The 20,397-nt window shown below is 36.2% G+C and overlaps 1 protein-coding gene across 1 annotated transcript in view; it reads left to right on the top strand.

Moving 5' to 3' along the window:
* SOGA3 (SOGA family member 3) overlaps positions 1-20,397 on the top strand; it is a 38,243-nt gene that overhangs the window by 13,060 nt on the left and 4,786 nt on the right. Inside the window, exon 5 of the mRNA XM_032484848.1 lies at positions 16,394-16,465. Within this exon, the coding sequence (XP_032340739.1) occupies positions 16,394-16,465 (72 nt within the window). The remainder of the gene's footprint in view (positions 1-16,393; positions 16,466-20,397) is intronic.

The following is a 20,397-nucleotide window of genomic DNA, read 5'->3' as shown; positions in this document are numbered from 1 at the left end:
CTTTATGTTTCCAAGAGCATAATAAGAATCTCTCTGAGGTAACTTGGCTTTTGTATGTGTGTGTGACAGACAAAAACCTCATGTAGAACAGACCCCATTAAACAACCTAGTCCCTTCCTTACTCAGGGGTGTGGCTGTCACCTAACTAGTCCCTGGGTGCCTTTAGGCTTTGGAGCAGTAATTATCAACACTACTCTCTACCCCTCCCCTCTACCATGGCCACCCTTGGCTGCCTGAGGACAGCTCTGCTGTCTCAGCCTTTTCCTCGAGGCTAAAACCCAAAAACTTTGATCAGACATTAGTTTAGGAAACATTTTTAAACAAACATTTATTGAATATGTATATAGTGTGTATAAAGGGAATACCAGTTAATGTCACCATGAGAGTAATCCGTGACCTCAAGTTAAAAAGACAGCCTTATAAAGGTTGTATTTCGACAGTAACCACACATTTGCATCACTGTCCTGAATTCTTTGTTGTTCATTTATCCCAGTGTGGTGACCTCTATGAGGACAAGGCCCACACCTACTTTGACCACTGTCGCATCTTCAGCATCCAGTTCAGTGCCTGGCAAGTAGCCAGTTAGACCATATTCCATCATAGTATAACAATGGCTATTTCATATTTAATTTATCTATATCTTTTTACTGCACTAGAGTGTAAACTCCCCGAGAGTAAGGAGTAAGTCTGTCTCATTCATCATGGTGTCCACAGTAGCCAGCAATTGTGGACCAAAAATTGACAAACAATTTTGGGTGAGAGGATGAGTGGAAATTAGGAGAGGTGTTTCAGGCCTTGTTTTGCAGAGAGAACAAGCAGCCTGACTGGAACCAGGGCTCCTTCCGTGGTCCTGAGGGCAGTGCAGACAAGATGGGAAGGAAGCAGACAAGTGACTCCAGCCTCACCCCACTTCCAGAACTAAAGGTCTCTTGAGGCTTTGCTGGAAATTGCCAGGCCTCTTCTTTGCATCTCTCAAACCCTAGCTGCTTCTCAGAAGCAGTAAGTCTTCCCTGAAACAGGGTCTCCTAGGCTTCTTGGCGGGAGAATGAGGACAAGAGCTCGAAAACAAGAGGACAGCACTGACACCCTGGGAGTCAGCCCTGCAGTTTAACCTCTGTGTTCTTTGGTGAGAAAATGGGAACTTCAGATTTAGAAAATGAGAGAAGACTTCAGATCCTGCCACTCCTAAATACTATCTAAATTTGCTTTCAAGTTTCAATGTCTAGAACAGTCAATTCATTGAATTTGGCTGGGGAGATGTGGAAAATGACCGCAGGGCTGCAGTTGCTCAATAGTGTTGAGTGCTAATTATAGGGCAGTCACTGTACAAGATACTGTACGTATCAGTATATTGTTAATAGTTTCATTTTAGAGATGAACACTCAAGGCTCAGAAAGCAGACCTGGTCCGCTCCAGTCCATCTGCCTCCAAGCCCAGTGTCTCCACTGGCCAGGTCGGCCTCACCCCTGAGACTCAGGCTGCCCCTTCCACAGCCACTTCCATCTTCCTGACCCACAGGTGACCTGCCCTCTGTTGGGACCTCAGTCCTTCCAGAATCTCCAAGTTCTGCACCTCTAGCACACATTTGAGGAATGCTCTGGGCAGGCATTGGGAGAATACTTCCAAAGTACCTATAGGAAATATCTATTTTATCACACCAAAAAAGGAATCTTTGCAGGAAAAAAAAAACAACCTTAAGAACATAAAGCTGGAAAAATGTTTTCCCATCTGTTGATCTTATCTCTTCTTTTTACAGACTTAATACCTGTATTATTTCAGATAGGTCAGTTAATACCTGACTCTATTTAATCACCTCTTAAAGGAAAATAAATACTTTTCCAATCCAGTCTATTCACAAGGCTAACAGGAGATATTAATATATGTGAATGTGTTTGGAAAACTGTAAGAGCTGATACAGACATCAGGGTTTTTTTGTTAGCATAACAATATATTATTATTATTATTATTATATTATTAAGAATAGTGTATAATAATAGTGTATAATAATATATTATATAATAATATATTATTACTATTATTACATAACTCTAGGTTAACTGATTAAAATTTAACTCCTAAAAAGAATTTTTAAGTCCATGAGATTAAAATTTTATTTTATTTTATTTTTTAAAACTTTTAATTGGCAGAGGGAGGTAATTAGGTTGTATTTATTTATTTTTTTTAAGAGGAGGTACTGGGGATTGAACCCAGGACCTTAAGCATGCTAAGCTTGTGCTCTACCACTTGAGCTATACCTTCCCCTCCATGAGATTAAAATTTTAGATCGATCTAGGACTCCAATTCTTTTATATGGGCCTTTGAAACACTTGCTTTCTCTTTTCTCATGAGTGTCTACTACTCTCTGAAGCTGCCCTTTACATCTAACTTTACTATAAAGTCATTCCAACTTCTTCCACCTGTCCTGTTCCCTCTTCTATGATGTCCTTAGCCCATGCTGCTCACATCCATTAGCTCACATTTGCAAAGGTGTAGGGGGGCAGTCTGCTGACAGAGAGGCTGCACTGTCTTCCCTGCATCCATCAGCAGGGATGACAGTGGTAATTTGTCTGGATTAGTGTTTCTCCTCTACCTTTGCTGCTCTATAAATATTCTTTTTAGAGAGAAACATTTTAGCAGGGAGAAGAGGCTATTGTGTTCAAGCACAAGACTCTTTAGATTGTTTTGTAGCTTTTATTGACTCCATAGCTAAATTCTACGCTCTCTGAATTTAAGAATCATTTCTGTTGAACTCACACGCAAAGACTATTATACATACAAAAACTATTAATAAATGTGCAGGCAAGACAAGTGTTTCAGAAGATATGATTGCTGTCAGAGGAGCCCAGCTTTAGCTCCTAAAATTAGAATTTACTCGGTTCCTTTGTTTTCCAGTACTTGTGTTACATTTGAGTAAATATAGCATGTAATTTCACTGTATATTAGAAAGTATTTTCCAAATTGAAAATTCAGTCATATCTCAAATATTTTAGACTTCATTGCATTTTAATGGGAACACAATCACTTGTTTGATGTCTGTTCCAATTCCATTTTTATATTTCAGGGTCAGTTAAACTGATCTTTATCCAGATGGTAAATGACATTTGAAGATGACATTTAGCTTCTTTCTTGACATTTTCCATTTTATACTTATATATTTCACTTGATGGGGTCATTAATATTCAGCATGATTCAACTCAGAAGTGCTTAAAATTAAAAATTCAAAGTGGTCTATATTCATCTTCCAGCTAGCTTAGTTATTTCCAATTTGTCTAGCCAACTAATCATAGTGGTAAATAAAATTAACTGCATTATTTTTTCTTTCCTTCACAAAGTAGGCATTCTTGAATTGGCCAAGAACCTTGAATAATAGTAGAAATAATTAGACAGCCCAATTGATTATTGCATTCAAGTGCATAATGAGCGACTAATATGTTGGTATGTGGTTATATTCACTGCCTTCTTGCACATGGAAGAAAGGGTTTTCATAGAGTTTTGTGAAATGGTAGCTATCTGTTTATAGTTAGGATAATCTGTTACATGGAAAGTATTGTCCTTCAAGGATAAAATACAATTATTGGATTCATTTATATAGAGGTATGAATAGATTTAAATTAGAATAATTATTCTACAATGATTCAGATGATAACTTTTTTATTTAAGATAGTTCTAATTCTACTTTGAGATAAAACTTTAAAGTTTTTTTTTTTTGGTAATACATGCACAATTCTCAGTTTTCCCAATTACCAAAATCAAGAATGAAACCCAAGATTAATTCTTTTAGTTAGTACAATCCCTTGGATTACTGTCTGTATTTGTTAATTTAATATGGGGTTATAGACTAAGTTCGTTACTATTAAATTATTCATTGTTATAGTATATACTTTCAATTAAAAGAGCATCTTTGCTTCATATATAATTACATAGTCATATAAGCAATTTCAATACTTATTGTCAATGATTTTAAACCATAACTTTTAGATTTCTGAGAACTCAATTTTGAATAATCTTTCGTTGATTAGATAATGCTCTTTTTTTCAAGAAACGTCTGCGGATGTTATATTTTCTAAGCTCTTGCACTTTTAAAAATAGCATTTGGTTGACTTCACACAGGAATGGTAGAATAGAATTATTAGTCAAAAGTTTTTTCTTTCACATTATGTATTTTGTTCCACTAGCTTCTGGCCTTTGTTTTTCAGGGGAGAGTGTGAGATCGGTCTGACTTTGATTCCTTTATACATCAAATTACTTGCCCTCTGCATGTTTATGGATATTTTTCTTTAGCCTTTTTGTATCAATTAGTGTCCCTCAGTAGGAAATAAAATTCACCCTAGATGGGTCAAATGAATCGGATTACTCACAGTGGAGTGGGTAGGATTAAGGGGATATATTCTTAATTGGGTCTGGTGAGGCATTCAGAGAAGGCTAGCAACACTTGGAAACCATCATCACCTCTAGAGATGAGGACATTGCTGAGGAAATAGTGTTAAAGGGGCCAGTGAGCGCTGGAACTGTGGACAGGGTCCACCCAGTGGGAGCTGTCTTCTGGAGGGTCTTAGCTCCTACTGAAATGTGGTGGAAAAGTGAAGGAGCAAAGAGAAATATTCTGAACTCTCTCTGCTCCTACCCTCCATCCCTCAGCATTTCTGCCAGGGCCTTCTATTGTACAAACCCAAACAGAAAGCAACTGCCTGCTGAGCTCAGCTTCCGGAAGTACAAAACAGGACAGAGAAGGGGAAAGAATGAATCCGGAGAACTGAAAGGGAATAACCAGTTCAAAAACATTACCAGGGCATATCTAGGTGGTGGTCTTTGTTTCTAATACATCCATAATGCATAGACCCTTTACTTTGAAAATTAACATTTATTTATTATCTCCAAGGAAATTGTAGTATAGGCTTGATAATCACATACACTCTATTTTTTTCTTAATTTTCTGCCATGTCAGTTGTCTTCTTTAAATACTCCAGTGCAAAATTTAATTTTTGAATTGAATTTTAGTATTCTTTGTGAGTTTTCTTATTCCCAAAGGCTCCCTATTCTTCAGAGTTTAATCTCCTCTATGACTTTCTATTTTTAGTTCATAGAGGTCATATTCATTGTCTTATTAAAAACTTAATGTTTTCTAAAGCTGCTTTCTGTAGCTCTGAAAATTATTTCAAAGTAATATTCAGACATATAATTTTTGTTTTTTCTTTTCTCTTTAGCTGAATACTTCTTTTTTAACTGAAGTACAGTCAAATTACAATGTGTCAATCTCTGGTGTACAGCACAATGTCCCAGTCATGCATATATATATTAGATGAATACTTTGAAAAAATTGACCCAACACACTTTTAGCAACTTTATTGACGCATAATTTACATAACATAAATTCATTTGTTTTCAGTGTACAGTGTAATGTTTTTTAGTAAATGTACAGAGTTGTGCAACCATCTCCATAATACAATTTTAGAACATTTCTCTCACCTCAGGAAGATTCTGAGTGCCACTGGCAGTTACTCCCTGTTATCAGTCCTACCCCCAAACAAGTTTTTCTGATCTATAGCTTTGTATTGTCTAAATATTTCATACAATATGCGGCCTTTTGCATCTGGCTCCTTTCACTTAGCCTAATGATTTTGAGGTTGATCCTTGTTGTAGTGTGTATCAACACTTCACTCCTTTTTATTTCCAAATAATACTCAATTTTATATGTATATATACACACACACACACACACACACACACACACACACACACACATATATGTATGTATAAACCACATTTTATTTGTCCATTCATCAGTTGATGGACATAGGATTTTTTTTCTATTTTTATGAATAATGCTGCTTTGAACCTTCACATGTAAGTTTTTGTGTGGGCCTATGTTCTGATTTCTTTGGATAGATATCTAAGAATTTATGAGTCATATGATGCATTTATGTTTAACTTTTTAATGAAACTGCCAAACTTCTTTTCAAAGGGTTTACATCACTTTACATTCTCACTGGCAGTGGAGGAGGGTCCCAATTTATCAACATCCTCACCAATGCTTACTATTTTTTTCATTATAACTATTCTATTAAGTATTAAGCAGTATACCATTGTGGTTTAAATGTGTGCTTCCCTAGTGATGTGGAACCTTTTTTCACGTGCTTATTTTCTTTTCACATATCTTCTTTTGTGCAATGTCAATTCAACTTTTTATTCTGAATTGGATTATTAATCTGCATATTCTTGAGTTCGAATTTAAGCTCTTTGTATATTCTGGATACAAGTCTTTTATCAGATGGTGTTTTTTGAAGTGTAAAACTTTTAAATTTGGATGAAGTCTGGTTTGTTTTTCCTTTATCACTTGTGTTTTTGGTTTCACATCTGAAACATCTTTACTTAATGTACAGGAAAACTGTCCTACTGTTTTTTTTCTTCAGAGTTTCCTAGTTTTAGAAATTACATTCAGGTCTACGACCAGTTTTGAGTTAACATTTGTGTGTGGTGTGAGTTAGGTATCTAAATTCATCTTTTGCATATGGAGTTCCAGTTGCCCCAGCACCATTTGTGGAAAAGACTATCTTTTCCCTTTTGAAATGACTTTGTCTGATACACTTTCATCTCTTTTTCTAATTTCTATTTCTTTTTAGAAAATGTTATCATTGAATGTCAGGCTTTCTTTCTGAATTCAATCTCGGTCAGATACTGTGTAACTACTTTCTTAGTCCCCCTCACTGCCCACTCTCAGATCCAAAGCTGTGGTGCAATTTGATATGTACGACTCCAGCCCAATTTCTGATGCTAGTAGACGTTCATCTTTCTGGCCTATTCTGGAAGAATACAGGAGAGTCTGCTGTTGCAGCACTCAGGCACACTGACTATGAGGAAAACTTGAATCTCAGAAAAATTTGAAGCCGCTTGTACTTGTTCTTTGCCTGCCTTTATTATATGAAAAACAGTAAACGCAAACATGGGTGCTTCCAAGGCTTTTCTGTCTGTACTTCTACCCATGAAGCCCCGGATAAGAAAAGAATATGTCTCTTGATCCATTGCACAGTTAATTGTCTAGCTCCTTCCCTGCCTGTTTCCTCCTTGTATTGCAGTTTTAACAAGAGAGCTGCTGACTGCAAATAGGCCAGGCCGGTTCTCCAGATATGTGATAAGACAAAAAGGGCTTGTGCAATATTTACGTGTGGGAGAAAGTAGGGATGTAGATATGTTGGCTGCCTAGTTTGTTTGTTTTTTTTTTTTTTTGATAACTTTATTGAGGCATGCTTTACATATCAATTAACCCAGTTAATTAATCCAAGTTGTGCAATTATGACAATAAGTCGGTGTTAGAACATCTGCATCACCTCAGTAAGATCCCTTATGCCCATTTACTCTTCGTCTCCAACTGCCAGTATACTTCCTCTGTCTACTGACTTGCCTTTTCTAGACATTTCATATAAATTGAATCATACAATGTATAGTCTATTTTCCTGGCTTCCTTCACTTAACATAATGTTTTTGAGGCTCATCTGTGTCATTTCACTTATCAATAGTTCACATTTTTGTTGCTGAATACTATTCTGTTACATGGACACCAAATTCTATGTATCCATTCATCTGTAGATGGACATTTGGATTGTTCCTATGTGAGTTACTGTGAATAATGCTAAGAATATTCTTGTGCAAGTCCCTGTATGAGTATAGGTTTTCATTTCTCTTGGGTATATATGAGTGGAATTGCTGAGTCATGGGGAATTTGTGTTTAACCCTTTAAGAAACAGGGTTGTCTAATCTTGATTGGTTTGCATCTCCAATTCTTCTATTTCAGACAGTAAGGCTACGTACAAGATACATTATTTCTTTGTTGAATTCCACTGATGCTATTGTTGAAGGAAAATTTCCCCAGATTCTGGCAAATACTTACTATTAATCTTAGTTTCCAGTCTTACTGCATGTACATTTTAATCTTTGCCTTCAAGAATAAGAAAAAAGTGTTAGCTTCAAGTTATATTACCCCTGAATTCTTTTAATTTGAGCAATGATGTGAACAGGGTAAATAATACCATAGGAAATGAATCTGGTTCATCTTTCCATAACTTCCTTGATATATGGAATATTTTCTTCCTATTCCAGTGACATCTCATGCTCTCTGTTCATGGATGTGTCCCCCAAGTACTTACTTATTATTTATTAAGGCACTACTGTATGTGTAGCAGTTAAGTTGCTCTCATGTCTGAAGATGTGTGTGCCTTCTTTAGCCTTACATCAAGTGACTAAGTAAATTGACTCAGCTGAGAATATGGTACTTGTTTTTGTTCAAAGTGAAATTTCTGAAATTAGTGATTATTTATTCCCAAATAACTTTGAAATGAGCTAACTTGATCACAATACACTTTCAAAGGATATGAAGATACCCCTTAATATAAAGTAAAATCAGATTATAATTTATTTCAATGAGCATTTGTTCTATTATCAGTAAGTAGATTTCAAATTATGTATTGGTATATGGATAGAGGTTAGGTTAATGGTGTATGGTTAGAGTACCATTGTGGTACTTTTCCACCTAGACTAGAAATTGCCCCAGAAACTTGCTTCTACTCCCTTGAAGTGCATTTCAGGAAATGCTGAATACTATGACCTTTAAAATTTTATCACAAAATATCTTTAATGTGTGATTGTGTAAAGAATAATGTTAAAGCACCTATGTAATACCCACCCCTTAGCTTCCTGTCATCTTGTAATGGTGCTTCAAGCATATTTCTTACAAGATTCTAAAGCTGATACAAAAATGATATTAATATCACTGCCTTAATTAGATAGAAGTTGGTCAAGATCCAATATAAAAAAGACTGGGCATATCATTTTAACTTATAAATGCTGGCCATGGTTTTTTTTTCTCCATTTGACTCATTTTAGAGAAAAGCCATAAGGAACTGCTTTCACTGCCCAGCCATAATTTTCTAAATGTATTTTAATTGCTAAATGCAATGGTGCTTAGAACTCAATTCATTAACTAGAGCAAATGAGAAGGGACTATACATCTGCATTTGCTGATGACATTCATAGCTTAGTAAGCATACATTTATTGTAGATTGAGTATCTAATTTTTTTAAATTTATTTTTAAAAATTAAAAAAAAATTTTTATTTTTTTAACATTTTTTATTGAGTTATAGTCATTTTACAATGTTGTGTCAAATTCCAGTGTAGAGCACAATTTTTCAGCCATACATGAACATACATATATTCATTGTCACATTTTTTTCGCTGTGAGCTATGACAAGATCTTGTATATATTTCCCTGTGCTATATAGTATAATCTTGTTTATCTATTCTACATTTTAAAATCCCAGTCTGCCCCTTCCCACCCCGCCACCCCCCTTGGCAACCACAAGTTTGTATTCTATGTCTATGAGTCTGTTTCTGTTTTGTATTTATGTTTTGTTTTTTTTTTTTTAGATTCCACATATGAGTGATCTCATATGGTATTTTTCTTTCTCTTTCTGGCTTACTTCACTTAGAATGACATTCTCCAGGAACATCCATGTTGCTGCAAATGGTGTTACATTGTTGTTTTTTATGGCTGAATGGTGTTCCATTGTATAAATATACCACATCTTCTTTATCCAGTCATCTGTTGATGGACATTTAGGCTGTTTCCATGTCTCGGCTATTGTAAATAATGCTGCTATGAACATTGGGGTGCAGGTGTTATCCTGAGGTAGGGTTCCTTCTGGATATATGCCCAGGAGTGGGATTGCCTGATCATATGGTAAGTCTATTTTTAGTTTTTTTGAGGAATCTCCACACTGTTTTCCACAGTGGCTGCACCAAACTGCATTCCCTTTTCTCCATAACCTCTCCAGCATTTGCCATTTGTGGACTTTTGACTGATAGCCTTTCTGACTGGCGTGAGGTGATACCTCATTGTGGTTTTGATTTGCATTTCTCTGATAATTAGCAATATTGAGCATCTTTTCATGGCCTGTTTGTCATCTGTATGTCTTCTTTGGAGAAATTTCTATTCAGATCTTATGCCCATTTTCTGATTGAGTTGTTTGTTTTTTTGATGATAAGTTATATAAGCTGCTTATATATTCTAGAGATCAAGTCTTTGTTGGTTTCATTTGCAAAAATTTTCTCCCACTCCGTAGGTTGTCGTTTTGTTCTACTTATGGTTTCCTTTGCTGTGCAGAAGCTTGTAAGTTTAATTAGGTCCCATTTGTTTATTCTTGCTTTTATTTCTATTGCTTGGGTAGACTGCCCTAGGAGAACATTTTTGAGATGTATGTCAGATAATGTTTTGCCTATATTTTCTTCTAGGAGGTTTATTGTATCTTGTCTTATGTTTAAGTCTTTGATCCATTTTGAGTTTATTTTTGTGTATGGTGTAAGGGAGTGTTCTATCAAATATCTAATTTTTAAATGATTATTATTTCAAAAGTCATTAACCGGGCTCTCAAGTTTAAAAAAATAGTCTCAACTGAGAAAGCTTCCAGTTCTGTATCTTTTTGCTTCTGCAGGGCTTTCTAAGGCCTTTTCAAGATACTTATCCAAGCATAATATATGATGTAAATATCAGAGAAGCACTATTTTCACATTGCCTTTGCTTTCTTAAAGCAAAGTGGTCTTGCGTTGGGATCAGTTTATTATTGATAATTTGGAAGACCTTCTACAAACCTATATCCTGCTCCAAAAGAAGATTTCTACAATGACTGTAGAGATTCTTGTATTAGAAACTCTCACCAGGAGCCTTGAACCCCCAAATATACTAGAGTAGCTTAGAGAATGCAGAGACCAATTCTCCCTAAAGATCTAGGAGACGTTTTGACCATAGGTATAAAGCACACAATGAAAGGCAGGAATTACTGGGTCCAAACCTAGCTTTTAAAAGGGATGTTTTTCACAAAGATTTCATAAGCCCCAAGTATGACAGTATTATCTCCTGTTTCCTCCCAATTTCATTTCCTCTAGTTCTATATCAACCACATCCCATTAACGAGAGAAGTCTTCATTTTTTTGTCCTTCTGCTATCACATATTCCTTCAGACCTTTTGGATTTTCTGGAGTTAAGTGCAATATTTTGCTTTTCAATTTTGGGGCTTACCTAAATTTCACTGTATTAATCATGGAAAGTGAGTTCCAATCTAAGAACATTTAAGCACTAGTAACAAGCAATATGTTTGGAAAAGAGCAGAAGAAATAGATCTAAAGTAATGATTGGCACCAAATAGTGACTTTTAAAAAGGAAAGACCCTATGTGACTCTAGAGCCATTCAAAGCCATGAGGTCCTGAGGAGATAGTCCTGATTCCCACAGAAGCAAAGGTTCAGATATTTTCTCTCTGGTTTGACAGCACGCTCTACAAGCATCACGTATTAATATTCCTTAGCTATAAAGAATTTATACAACTCTATAGTCAGTGTACATCAGCACAAAAGAAAAAAAGGAAGAAGGAATCAAGAAAAGGAAAATGCATTGGATTCTTTTATTAAAAAAACAAAACTTAAAATAACAGAGAATGTGATCCCAGCTATGTCAATTTGGTGTTGGCTCAAAGTTGTTAGAGCCTAAGGACTTCAGCATACATTTTGGGGCAGATACGATCATTCAGACCATAGCACAGCCACAGTTCCTGCTTCTTTCAGTTTTCCTTCAACCTTCAGTCAGACATCCTCATGCCTCAGTTTCAATGTTGCCCTGAAGTCCCAAGTATTTATAGGATAGCTGTGAGAACCAATGCGTGTGTATGTCATGTTTGCTGTGTTGAAAATAGAAAAATACATTGCTCATGTGCAATACATGTAAACTAGTGCCCCAAACCCACGCAGCTGTGGTATAACAGCATAGGAAGGATATGCTCAGAAATAATATAACCTTGTACGTTGCTTCCTTTGGAGTAACCGGGGGATGTTGTTCAGAGCAAGAGCTGTGAAGCTGGGTAACTTAATTCTGGTTCTAACACTTACTAGCTGAGTGGTTTATCCTTTGTGTGCATCAGGGAATGGTGGCAAACTCCTAAGGATGTGATAAGATTAAATGAGTGAGTACAAATTAAGTGCTCAGAGAAGTCCATGGCACACAGGGAACTATATTCAATACCTTGTAGTAGCCTATAATGAAAAAGAATATATATACACACACATATATATACATGTGTGTGTGTAGGTATATATATATGTGTGTGTGTGTGTATGTATATATATGTGTGTGTGTGTATGTATATATGTGTGTGTGTGTGTGTGTGTGTGTGTGTATGTATAACTGAATCACTATGCTGTATACCAGAAACTAACACAACATTGTAAACCGACTATATGTCAATTTAAAAAAGAAGTACCTGGCACACATTTAGTGCTCAGTAAATCCTGTATTAATACAGTTGTAGTTTCCCTCTTGATTTAATCACCATACAAATGGCTCTCCCTTTAATCTTATAAAACACATAGGAGATTTTTATACAAATAATTTATATAAAATAGCATTTTTTACAAATTCCTCTCTGTTATTTAATTTCTGAAGACACAAAGATGCAAGATATTCAGAAGTGGAGCAAATTTTAATTGAGGAAGAGTTAGTCTCAAAATATTTTAGAACACAAATCCAATTTATATAATTGCTGTGCAAGCATAATTTTTGGCAAAACTCTAATTCATGGCTTTCACATGGATGAAAAGAACAGCAGCCTCTTTTGGACTAATTGAGGATAGAAATTTTAAGATGTGGACAAGACATGTCTTCAGCGTATTTATCAACAGAACCATCTGAAGTGCCTACTTTAAGAACAAAGATGAAAATGTGAGATTTAGTCCTGGCCTCTCAAACTGGTCCCTTTATAGAGGTTCCTGGATTTAGTGCTTGAAGGTGGGGCAGGATGATTGGAAGGGGAGGTAGAGGTGATGAAATTTTATCCTCACGGGAAAGATACGACTATTTGAGCTTTCCTTATTTCTCCAGCTTTCTCTACCCAAATGAATTTCTCATCTTTGTTTCATTGGATTCAGAAAGTTAATAAAAACTTACTGGAATATGAAAAGATGATTAAATATTTATTGAAAATTTATGTGATACCTAAAGGTATGTGTAGTCCTAGAGGTGCCTTAAAGGCAATATATTTTTATTCAAGGGAAACCTTTGCTCAGAGCTTTATTTGGGTTTGACACCCCACTTGAGTGATATTTAAATAAAAGTGAAATAGAAAATGTCTCTTAGGAAAGGATGGCCTATTTTCTCCTATGTTAATTTAGAGGGCTCATTTTAACATTACCCACCGGATAAAGTCTGCATTTCTCAGCTCCACAAGCTGACCTCTGTCCTTGAAGCGTCTTCTTCAATCTCATCGCTATAGTGTCTCTACCTCCATTGCTTCTTTCAGAAGCCAGTGAATCGCTAAGGCACGCTTATTCCTCCGTCTTTGCTCCTGTTGTTTACTTGGTTTTCTTTCTGTTGAAATATTGTGCATCCTTCAAAGATTAACCCTCCTGAGTGATTTTCTCTGCTTTCCCCAGATCTGGAATCATGGCTGTTTCTTTGCTCTCTCAGTCTTTGATTTGTTCTTTATTAATACATGAGTTAATTCTATATACTGTTTTAGCTAATTATCTGCATTCTTTTTACCATCATAAACAGTTAACTCTTTGAGGGGAGACGAAAATAGTTCTCAGTCAGATCTGTATAACCATGAAGTACTGTATATGTGCCAGAAACCAACAAATATCTATGAATGAATGAAAAGCAAAGACCTTCCAAAATGTTCTCAGAATGAGAGTGTACGTTCCCTCATTTCCCTTGCAGGCCATCTCCTTCCCTCCTGGTCATTTGGACTACCACCCTTGTGTCTTGTATTTCTTCTGTGACAGTCTGATTATGGACACTGTAATAAATTATTTAATTATCTAATTAAACTATTTTAATTTAATAATTTTATTTGTTTAATAATTTGATAAATTGATAATTTTATTTATTTATCTAATAATTTAATTTAATAATTAAACATTTTAATACTCCTAATTGACCTTAGAACAATCATTTGACCTTGGTGAGATAAAAATTAAATTTTGTTCAATGTCCTTCAAGGTGTGGTGGCAAATTCCATGTCACTCTCTCCTAACACTTTGTTACAGCCATCCCAAATTTCTTTATGTCCCAGAAATGGTCTTTCTACATGGAATGCTTTGTTCTTCCCTTCCCTCTCCTCTCTATCTTCCACTGCGTTACTCCTCCTCTACCAGATTCAAGATAAGATGTTACTTCGTTCTGGAAATCATTACTAGCTTCCCACACCATCTCCAGCCCCAGATTGAATGAAGTCTTTCTTCTTTGCAATCTAGAAAATAATAAAGATCAGAAAGACTTAGGTCAAGGCCTGGTTTTGCTACTTACCTACTGACAGCAGTGCTTCTCAGACTTCACCGTGCATCAGAATTACCTGGAGAGCTGATTAAATCATAGCTCACTGGGCCGCATCTCCAGAGTTTCTGACTCATTAATTCTGGGGTGGGTCCTGAGAATTCGCATTTATGACAAGTTACCAAGTGACACTAATGGTGTTGCTCTGGGGATCCTACTTTGAGAACCACTGCTTTAAATAATTTAACCTCTCTAAGCTTTAGTCTTCCTATCTGCAAGTAAGGCTAAGAGGGGTGTTTTAAGAATTAGTTGAGATAATGTATGTGAAGTGTTTGACGTGAATTAATACTTAATCAGTGCCAGTTAATATTGTTTCTTTCATCACACTGTATTAAATTGCAGACCAAACAGACCATTTGTCAAGTAAATCAGGAACTTCAAAATAAGCAGGGACTATGTTGGTTTTATTATTGTATCTTTTGAAGTGCATTAGTAAGCACTAAGTAAACATATGGTAGAATACACTCAAAGTAAAAGCATTCCATAAATATTTAATAAGGTGAATTTAGGTGCTTCTTTGTAGATAGCCCCTACACAGAATGTTCCAGGATTCCCTAGTTCAGCTCACTATAGTCTTGGTTTTTTTGACACTGTTTTTGCTGCTTGGTTCTTACATCACTTCTGGTTGTGGTGAATCAGTCCCCACACCTTCTATTTCTAAGAAAATTATACAAGTAACATGAAGAACATCTTTCTGTGAACTAGAAATAAATAACCACACAGACTATTCATTTGGTTCTGTAGTTTCCATTTTATACTGAATGAGAGTAGTTGCAGCCTGAACATATGCCTGCATTTAACACTAGATATGGGTTAGAAATTAACATGTGAGGAATTTAATTTGCAGTTCCTGGCAAATTCATGAAGCCTCCTCTTTTGAGAAATGTTGTCAGCTTTTCCTATCAGTCTGTACCCCCAACCTCCTCTTTGACCTCAGAACCTCATATTTCTTAGTCACTCAGCAAATATTTTTTTTTCAACATCAGCCATGTGGCAACTACCATTCTCATGGTGGTGATACCATGTTAAGATGAAGTCCCTAAAGCATGGCGTTTACCAACTTGTACTGTAATTGTTTGCATCCCTGTCTCCCATGTTAAATTGTGAGCTGACCAATGGTAGGTACATTATTTAATTGATCTTTGTGTATCCAGCTCAGTATTTGGTACATGGTAGATATTCATACGTATGGATTATTATTCATACAGAGGGACCTTTATTTTATTGGTGCTGAGAAATGGAATTGAGCACTGGAGATGGAATACTGCTGGTCCATGAGGGATTTGGCGTTAGATGTGTATTCTTTGACCTATCAAGTGTTGTTGGTTTGAATTTCAATTAGGGCCAATCAATAAAATGTTGGAGATTTTACATAACAATCCAGATCTCCAGCTTATTTTTAAAAAGCCCGCATTCCTAATTCTCACTCAGCCTGCTCCTTTAGCTGAAGCGTGCCACCTCCTTTTCACTATAACCCCTACCATTGCCAACTGTGTGACACATGTGTGTATGTGTGTCTATGAATCATACTTGTTTACATGGATGTGTGGTAAGGAAAGAATGAAATTCTTCAAATTCTACATCAATCCACTGGAAGTTTGTCTTTATAAGCTTATAACAACCTAACTCCAACTGGAAATAATACCTTATTCTTTTGTTTTCCTTTAATGATGTGGATTTTTTTTTTAATGATGAAGCTAACAAGAATTTGCTTTCATTTGAAATATATAGAATATTGAGTTATCAATCTAAATTTTCTCCAAGTTGGTTTTCTGCATTTTTACAGTAGGTTTCCTGAATTTCTCAAATCAGCTAGATAATTAATTGCCGGTTACTCTTCTACTGTGATGTATATCCCCACCCAAAGTAAAATATGTCTAAATCCATCTGGTTTGGGTTTTTTCCTCCATTATGATTATTAAACCAACACTTTTCATTGGCTTGGTTTTATCATAGGAAATCAGGACACTTAAAAATCATAAAATTTAATTAAATTTTAATTTCTCTATTCACGCTTTGTTTCAGCTATCCTTGAAAAGAAGAGGAAGCAAAGATTTGCCAAAATCTGAAAAAAAGGCTCAACAGACTCCCACAGAGGTATGTGGAAATGAAATTTCAACTGGTACACCCCACACCTTTAAGTGTATATAATGATAAGGTGCAACTATAAATAGACATAATGGCCAGTTACACTCATGTAAAACAGAGTTAAATTATGCATATAATTATATAAATGTAGATGCAGGCTGTATAAAGCATTCAGTATCCTTGCTTACAAAGCTAGCACTTAAATCCCTCTTATTATTGCTTTTGCGTTGTGATCACACAGCAGAATGTCATTAGTACTTTATGTGTTGCTGTATTTGAGAACTGTACCCATGGTGCTAATCTTGTTCACACATGATTAATAAGGTCAATACAATGGCTGTTCCTATAGTATCGGGAGAGAGTAAAGAAAGGAATGTTGTAGGAAGGGATGGCAGAGGGGAGAGAGCAGCTCCTGGTGGCTTTGGACAGTCCTGAAATGAAATAACTCTCTCTAAGGGGGATTGGGGAAGCAAAAGACAGGAAATAAACGACTAAAAATAAAACTCAAAGATGTCCACAATGTGGGCTGTTAATGTCTCAGTCATGCATATATATACATATATGGACATTGTGTTGTACACCAGAAATTGACACATTTTAACTGACTATACTTCAATTTAAAAATTAATTAATTGATTAAAAAAAAAAACAAAAAAACCCAACATGAGCTTCTTAATAACCTTAGAAACACAGCTACAGTAAAGACTGGCTCTGCTCTTAGGGTGAGCAGAAGTGCTCATGGACGTAGCAAAGATTTTACAACAGAAGAGGAAATATTTAGGGACAAATATGACATGGCTCACTAAAAACACTGGCTAAATATTGATTTTGAAATGTGTGAGTTGGAATCTATAGTCCTATAGCATATGTACTTTTTTTTTTATTCTTACAAGATGTTTTCTCATTAGATAATAATTTTAACTAAAGCAATATTTAAGTATTCAAAAATTTTAAAAGTTGATCTCATTCATTTTTTTAAAGGCATGACATATTAAATGTTTATTTTTCCTCTTCCTCTCTCTCCCTGCTCTGTCCTTGGCTTATTTTTCCCCTGGTACTTGGCATGAACATTTACAGGCCTCAGCAGCTCTAGAATCCCAGAGTCTCCTACCAGAATCATCTCCTATGTGTACTTTTCTCTGATAAAAGTTGATAGATGCTCTGTCACCACATCTTCCCTGCTCTATCTTTGCCATAACTTTATCCACCTCACTGTACATATTGTGCTGTGCATGTATCAGATGTTACCATCAATTCTCTTCTCCACCTCTTTGAGGGAGAAGATGCTGTATGCTCCCTGTTCTAAAATCTTATGGCAGCTTTAATCAGCAGTTTATTATTATTTTTTAACCACTATTTTCCCTATTCTTATATTCCCCATGTTAAATTTATTTATTCTTTTCAAAAACATTCTCTAATCCAAGAATTCTTAACTGTTTGTTCCTGACCCCTACTTCATGTGTACATGGGGATTTTTCTGCAAAAGACATACTTAGCTTTCCTCAGTTTCTCAGTGGGACCAGGGACCTTACAACAGTCAGAATATGTTGCAATCCACCAGCTTTTATTTCATGGGCACAAACGTCCTGGGAAATTTACTAGTTTACTGTTGTGGCCTTTGAAGTCCCTGCTATCGCTTCAATTTGTTTATTTTTAGAGGTTATACCTATCATTTTTTCAAAAACCCACCTCAGAAGATTGATCAGGACTGTCTTGGATGGGAGAGCTCAATTATGAAATAGTCCATAGATGATTCTATTGCTCAGTCAAGGTTGAGGACGTAAGTTAACTCACATTCTTATATTAGGGTGAGCATCCCATTCTGTCTTAATTCCAGTTTACATATTCATCTCCCCGTACTTAGCCAGGGTATGTTGTTGGCAGGGGCCATCTTATTCAGCTTTGGCTCCTCAGTGTCTAGTGTCTGGCATTCTGCAGCAGGATCAATGTGCATTTTTGAATACTCTCATGTCCCCCTTTTCTAAGTGAGCCATGTGAAATTGCCAGCATGCTGCTGATTCAGACCTATGCAAATGGCAATTTCATATGGTTCAACCTGCTATCACCTGTATTGCTTGTATTTCATTTTGTTCATTTGCTTCAGCTGCTTGCACGTATCCCTTACATGTTCCTCCAGCGGCACAGTGAGTTCATATACTGAGAAATGGTATTGCATAGCAGTTACAAACTAACTTTAGGGCCAGGTTGCCTACATGGAAATCTCTGCTGCAAACCAGCTGCCCAGCCTGAGACAGGTTACTTATTCTTTCTAATGCCTCTGTTTCCCACTATAAATTGGGGATCACAATAGAGAATTGTTATACAGATTAAATGGGTTAATATATATAATTTATCAGAGTGCAATTTAGCTTTCAGCAGTAGCTAAGTCAAAGCCAGGCTCAGCTCACTTCTTTTGACCCTTCATCTTTATGTTCCCCTTCCTCTTATGTCATTTGTATCGTCTTAAGAGTGAGTCTTTAACAGACACAAAAATAAGAGACAACTTGCTTCGTTGTAATGTTTCTTGCCTGGCATTCACTGTGGAAAATAGGAGCAGGCATTTCTGCTCTGTTACATACCGACCAGACACTTTCCATACAATCTCTGATTTAATGATTTCACATTTACTATGGGATTTCCATGCCTGGGTCCAAATGCCACCTACAATAGTTAGGTTACAGGATGAGGTTGCAAGGCACATTGGCATACAGGATTCTTAAACTCTTGGCATTGCAGAAACTATCTCACTTAGTATCTTGAAGAGATTTCTTTTAAAATAAATAATTATCATGCCTTTCATCCTCCATCCCTCATAATGACTTTGTTACATGCATTAATGTGCAACTCTTTTTTTTTCTTTTCCAGTTTTATTAGGTAGAATTATTACAGTTTGACTGCACATATACATTATATTGTATGTAAGTACATATATACAATATATTGCACAATAATGTGCAACTTTAGAAATACTTTTTATATTTTCCTTCCTTTGAGCAGGAGAGCTTGCATATATACAAATCAGATAGCCTCTTCTTTTGTATTTGCTAGACATAACTCAGTATAATGTTATTCTGCTCCAATCTAAGACTTATATCACATCTACTGCTGTTTTGGTTAGATTAAAACTGTAGTATTATGCTAATTTTTTTTTTTTTTTTGCTAGCAAATAAAGGCCTTGCCTTGCAATCAAAGACTCAACAGTACATGCAGCCCAGCCTGGCTTCCCAATTTTACCTACTCTTACTTCTCAGCAGAGCCCAGCCTGTGTAACAGCTTATTTGATATGTATATTGCTGCTCACCTTTCTAACAAACATTATTTCTAATTATTGGCTTACTTGACCTTTGAGTCTCCTGCTCAAGCCTTTATCCATTTCTTATCTGTCTCCCAGTTTTTTCTTCTCCTCTTTGATTGCCTCTGAAACCACTGCAATAGCTTCAACCATCACCTCTATGCATCTCAGTCTCATGTCCTCCCTCTGAGCCTGAGCTGTCTACAGGTCCAGGGAGGGTGATCTTTGTAATCTTGAGCCTGGGGTTCCACATGCTTGTTATAGGTGTTTCCACTGGGTATCCTTCCATGGACATACCTCAGAGAAAGCGTTTTAATATACTTAAATCCATATTCTTCCCATAAGACTTGATCCTCTTTGTTCAGTCTCTATCCCTGTTATTGACCATGCAACCATCAAGACACCTTAGCTCAAAACACCAAGGTTAACTTTGACTCTTCTACAGATGTGATATTAGACATTGTGAATCAGCCTTGGGTTCATCCTCCCTGAATTAGTGTGGGGGCCCCAACACAGTCTCTTTTGGGGCAGCTTCTTTCTCCCCTTGAGAAATGGATTCTCACATCAGATCTTTCTGCGACATACATTCTTATCCTTCTTCTCACTATACTCTGGGGTCTCTCATCTCTCTGCACTTCTTTCCTTTCTT

Source organism: Camelus ferus, chromosome 8, assembly GCF_009834535.1.
Source record: "Camelus ferus isolate YT-003-E chromosome 8, BCGSAC_Cfer_1.0, whole genome shotgun sequence".
Classification (NCBI taxonomy): Eukaryota; Metazoa; Chordata; class Mammalia; order Artiodactyla; family Camelidae; genus Camelus; species Camelus ferus.
The sequence above is the reverse complement of the archived record's forward strand: the minus strand, read 5'-3'. Positions and strand labels throughout refer to the sequence as shown.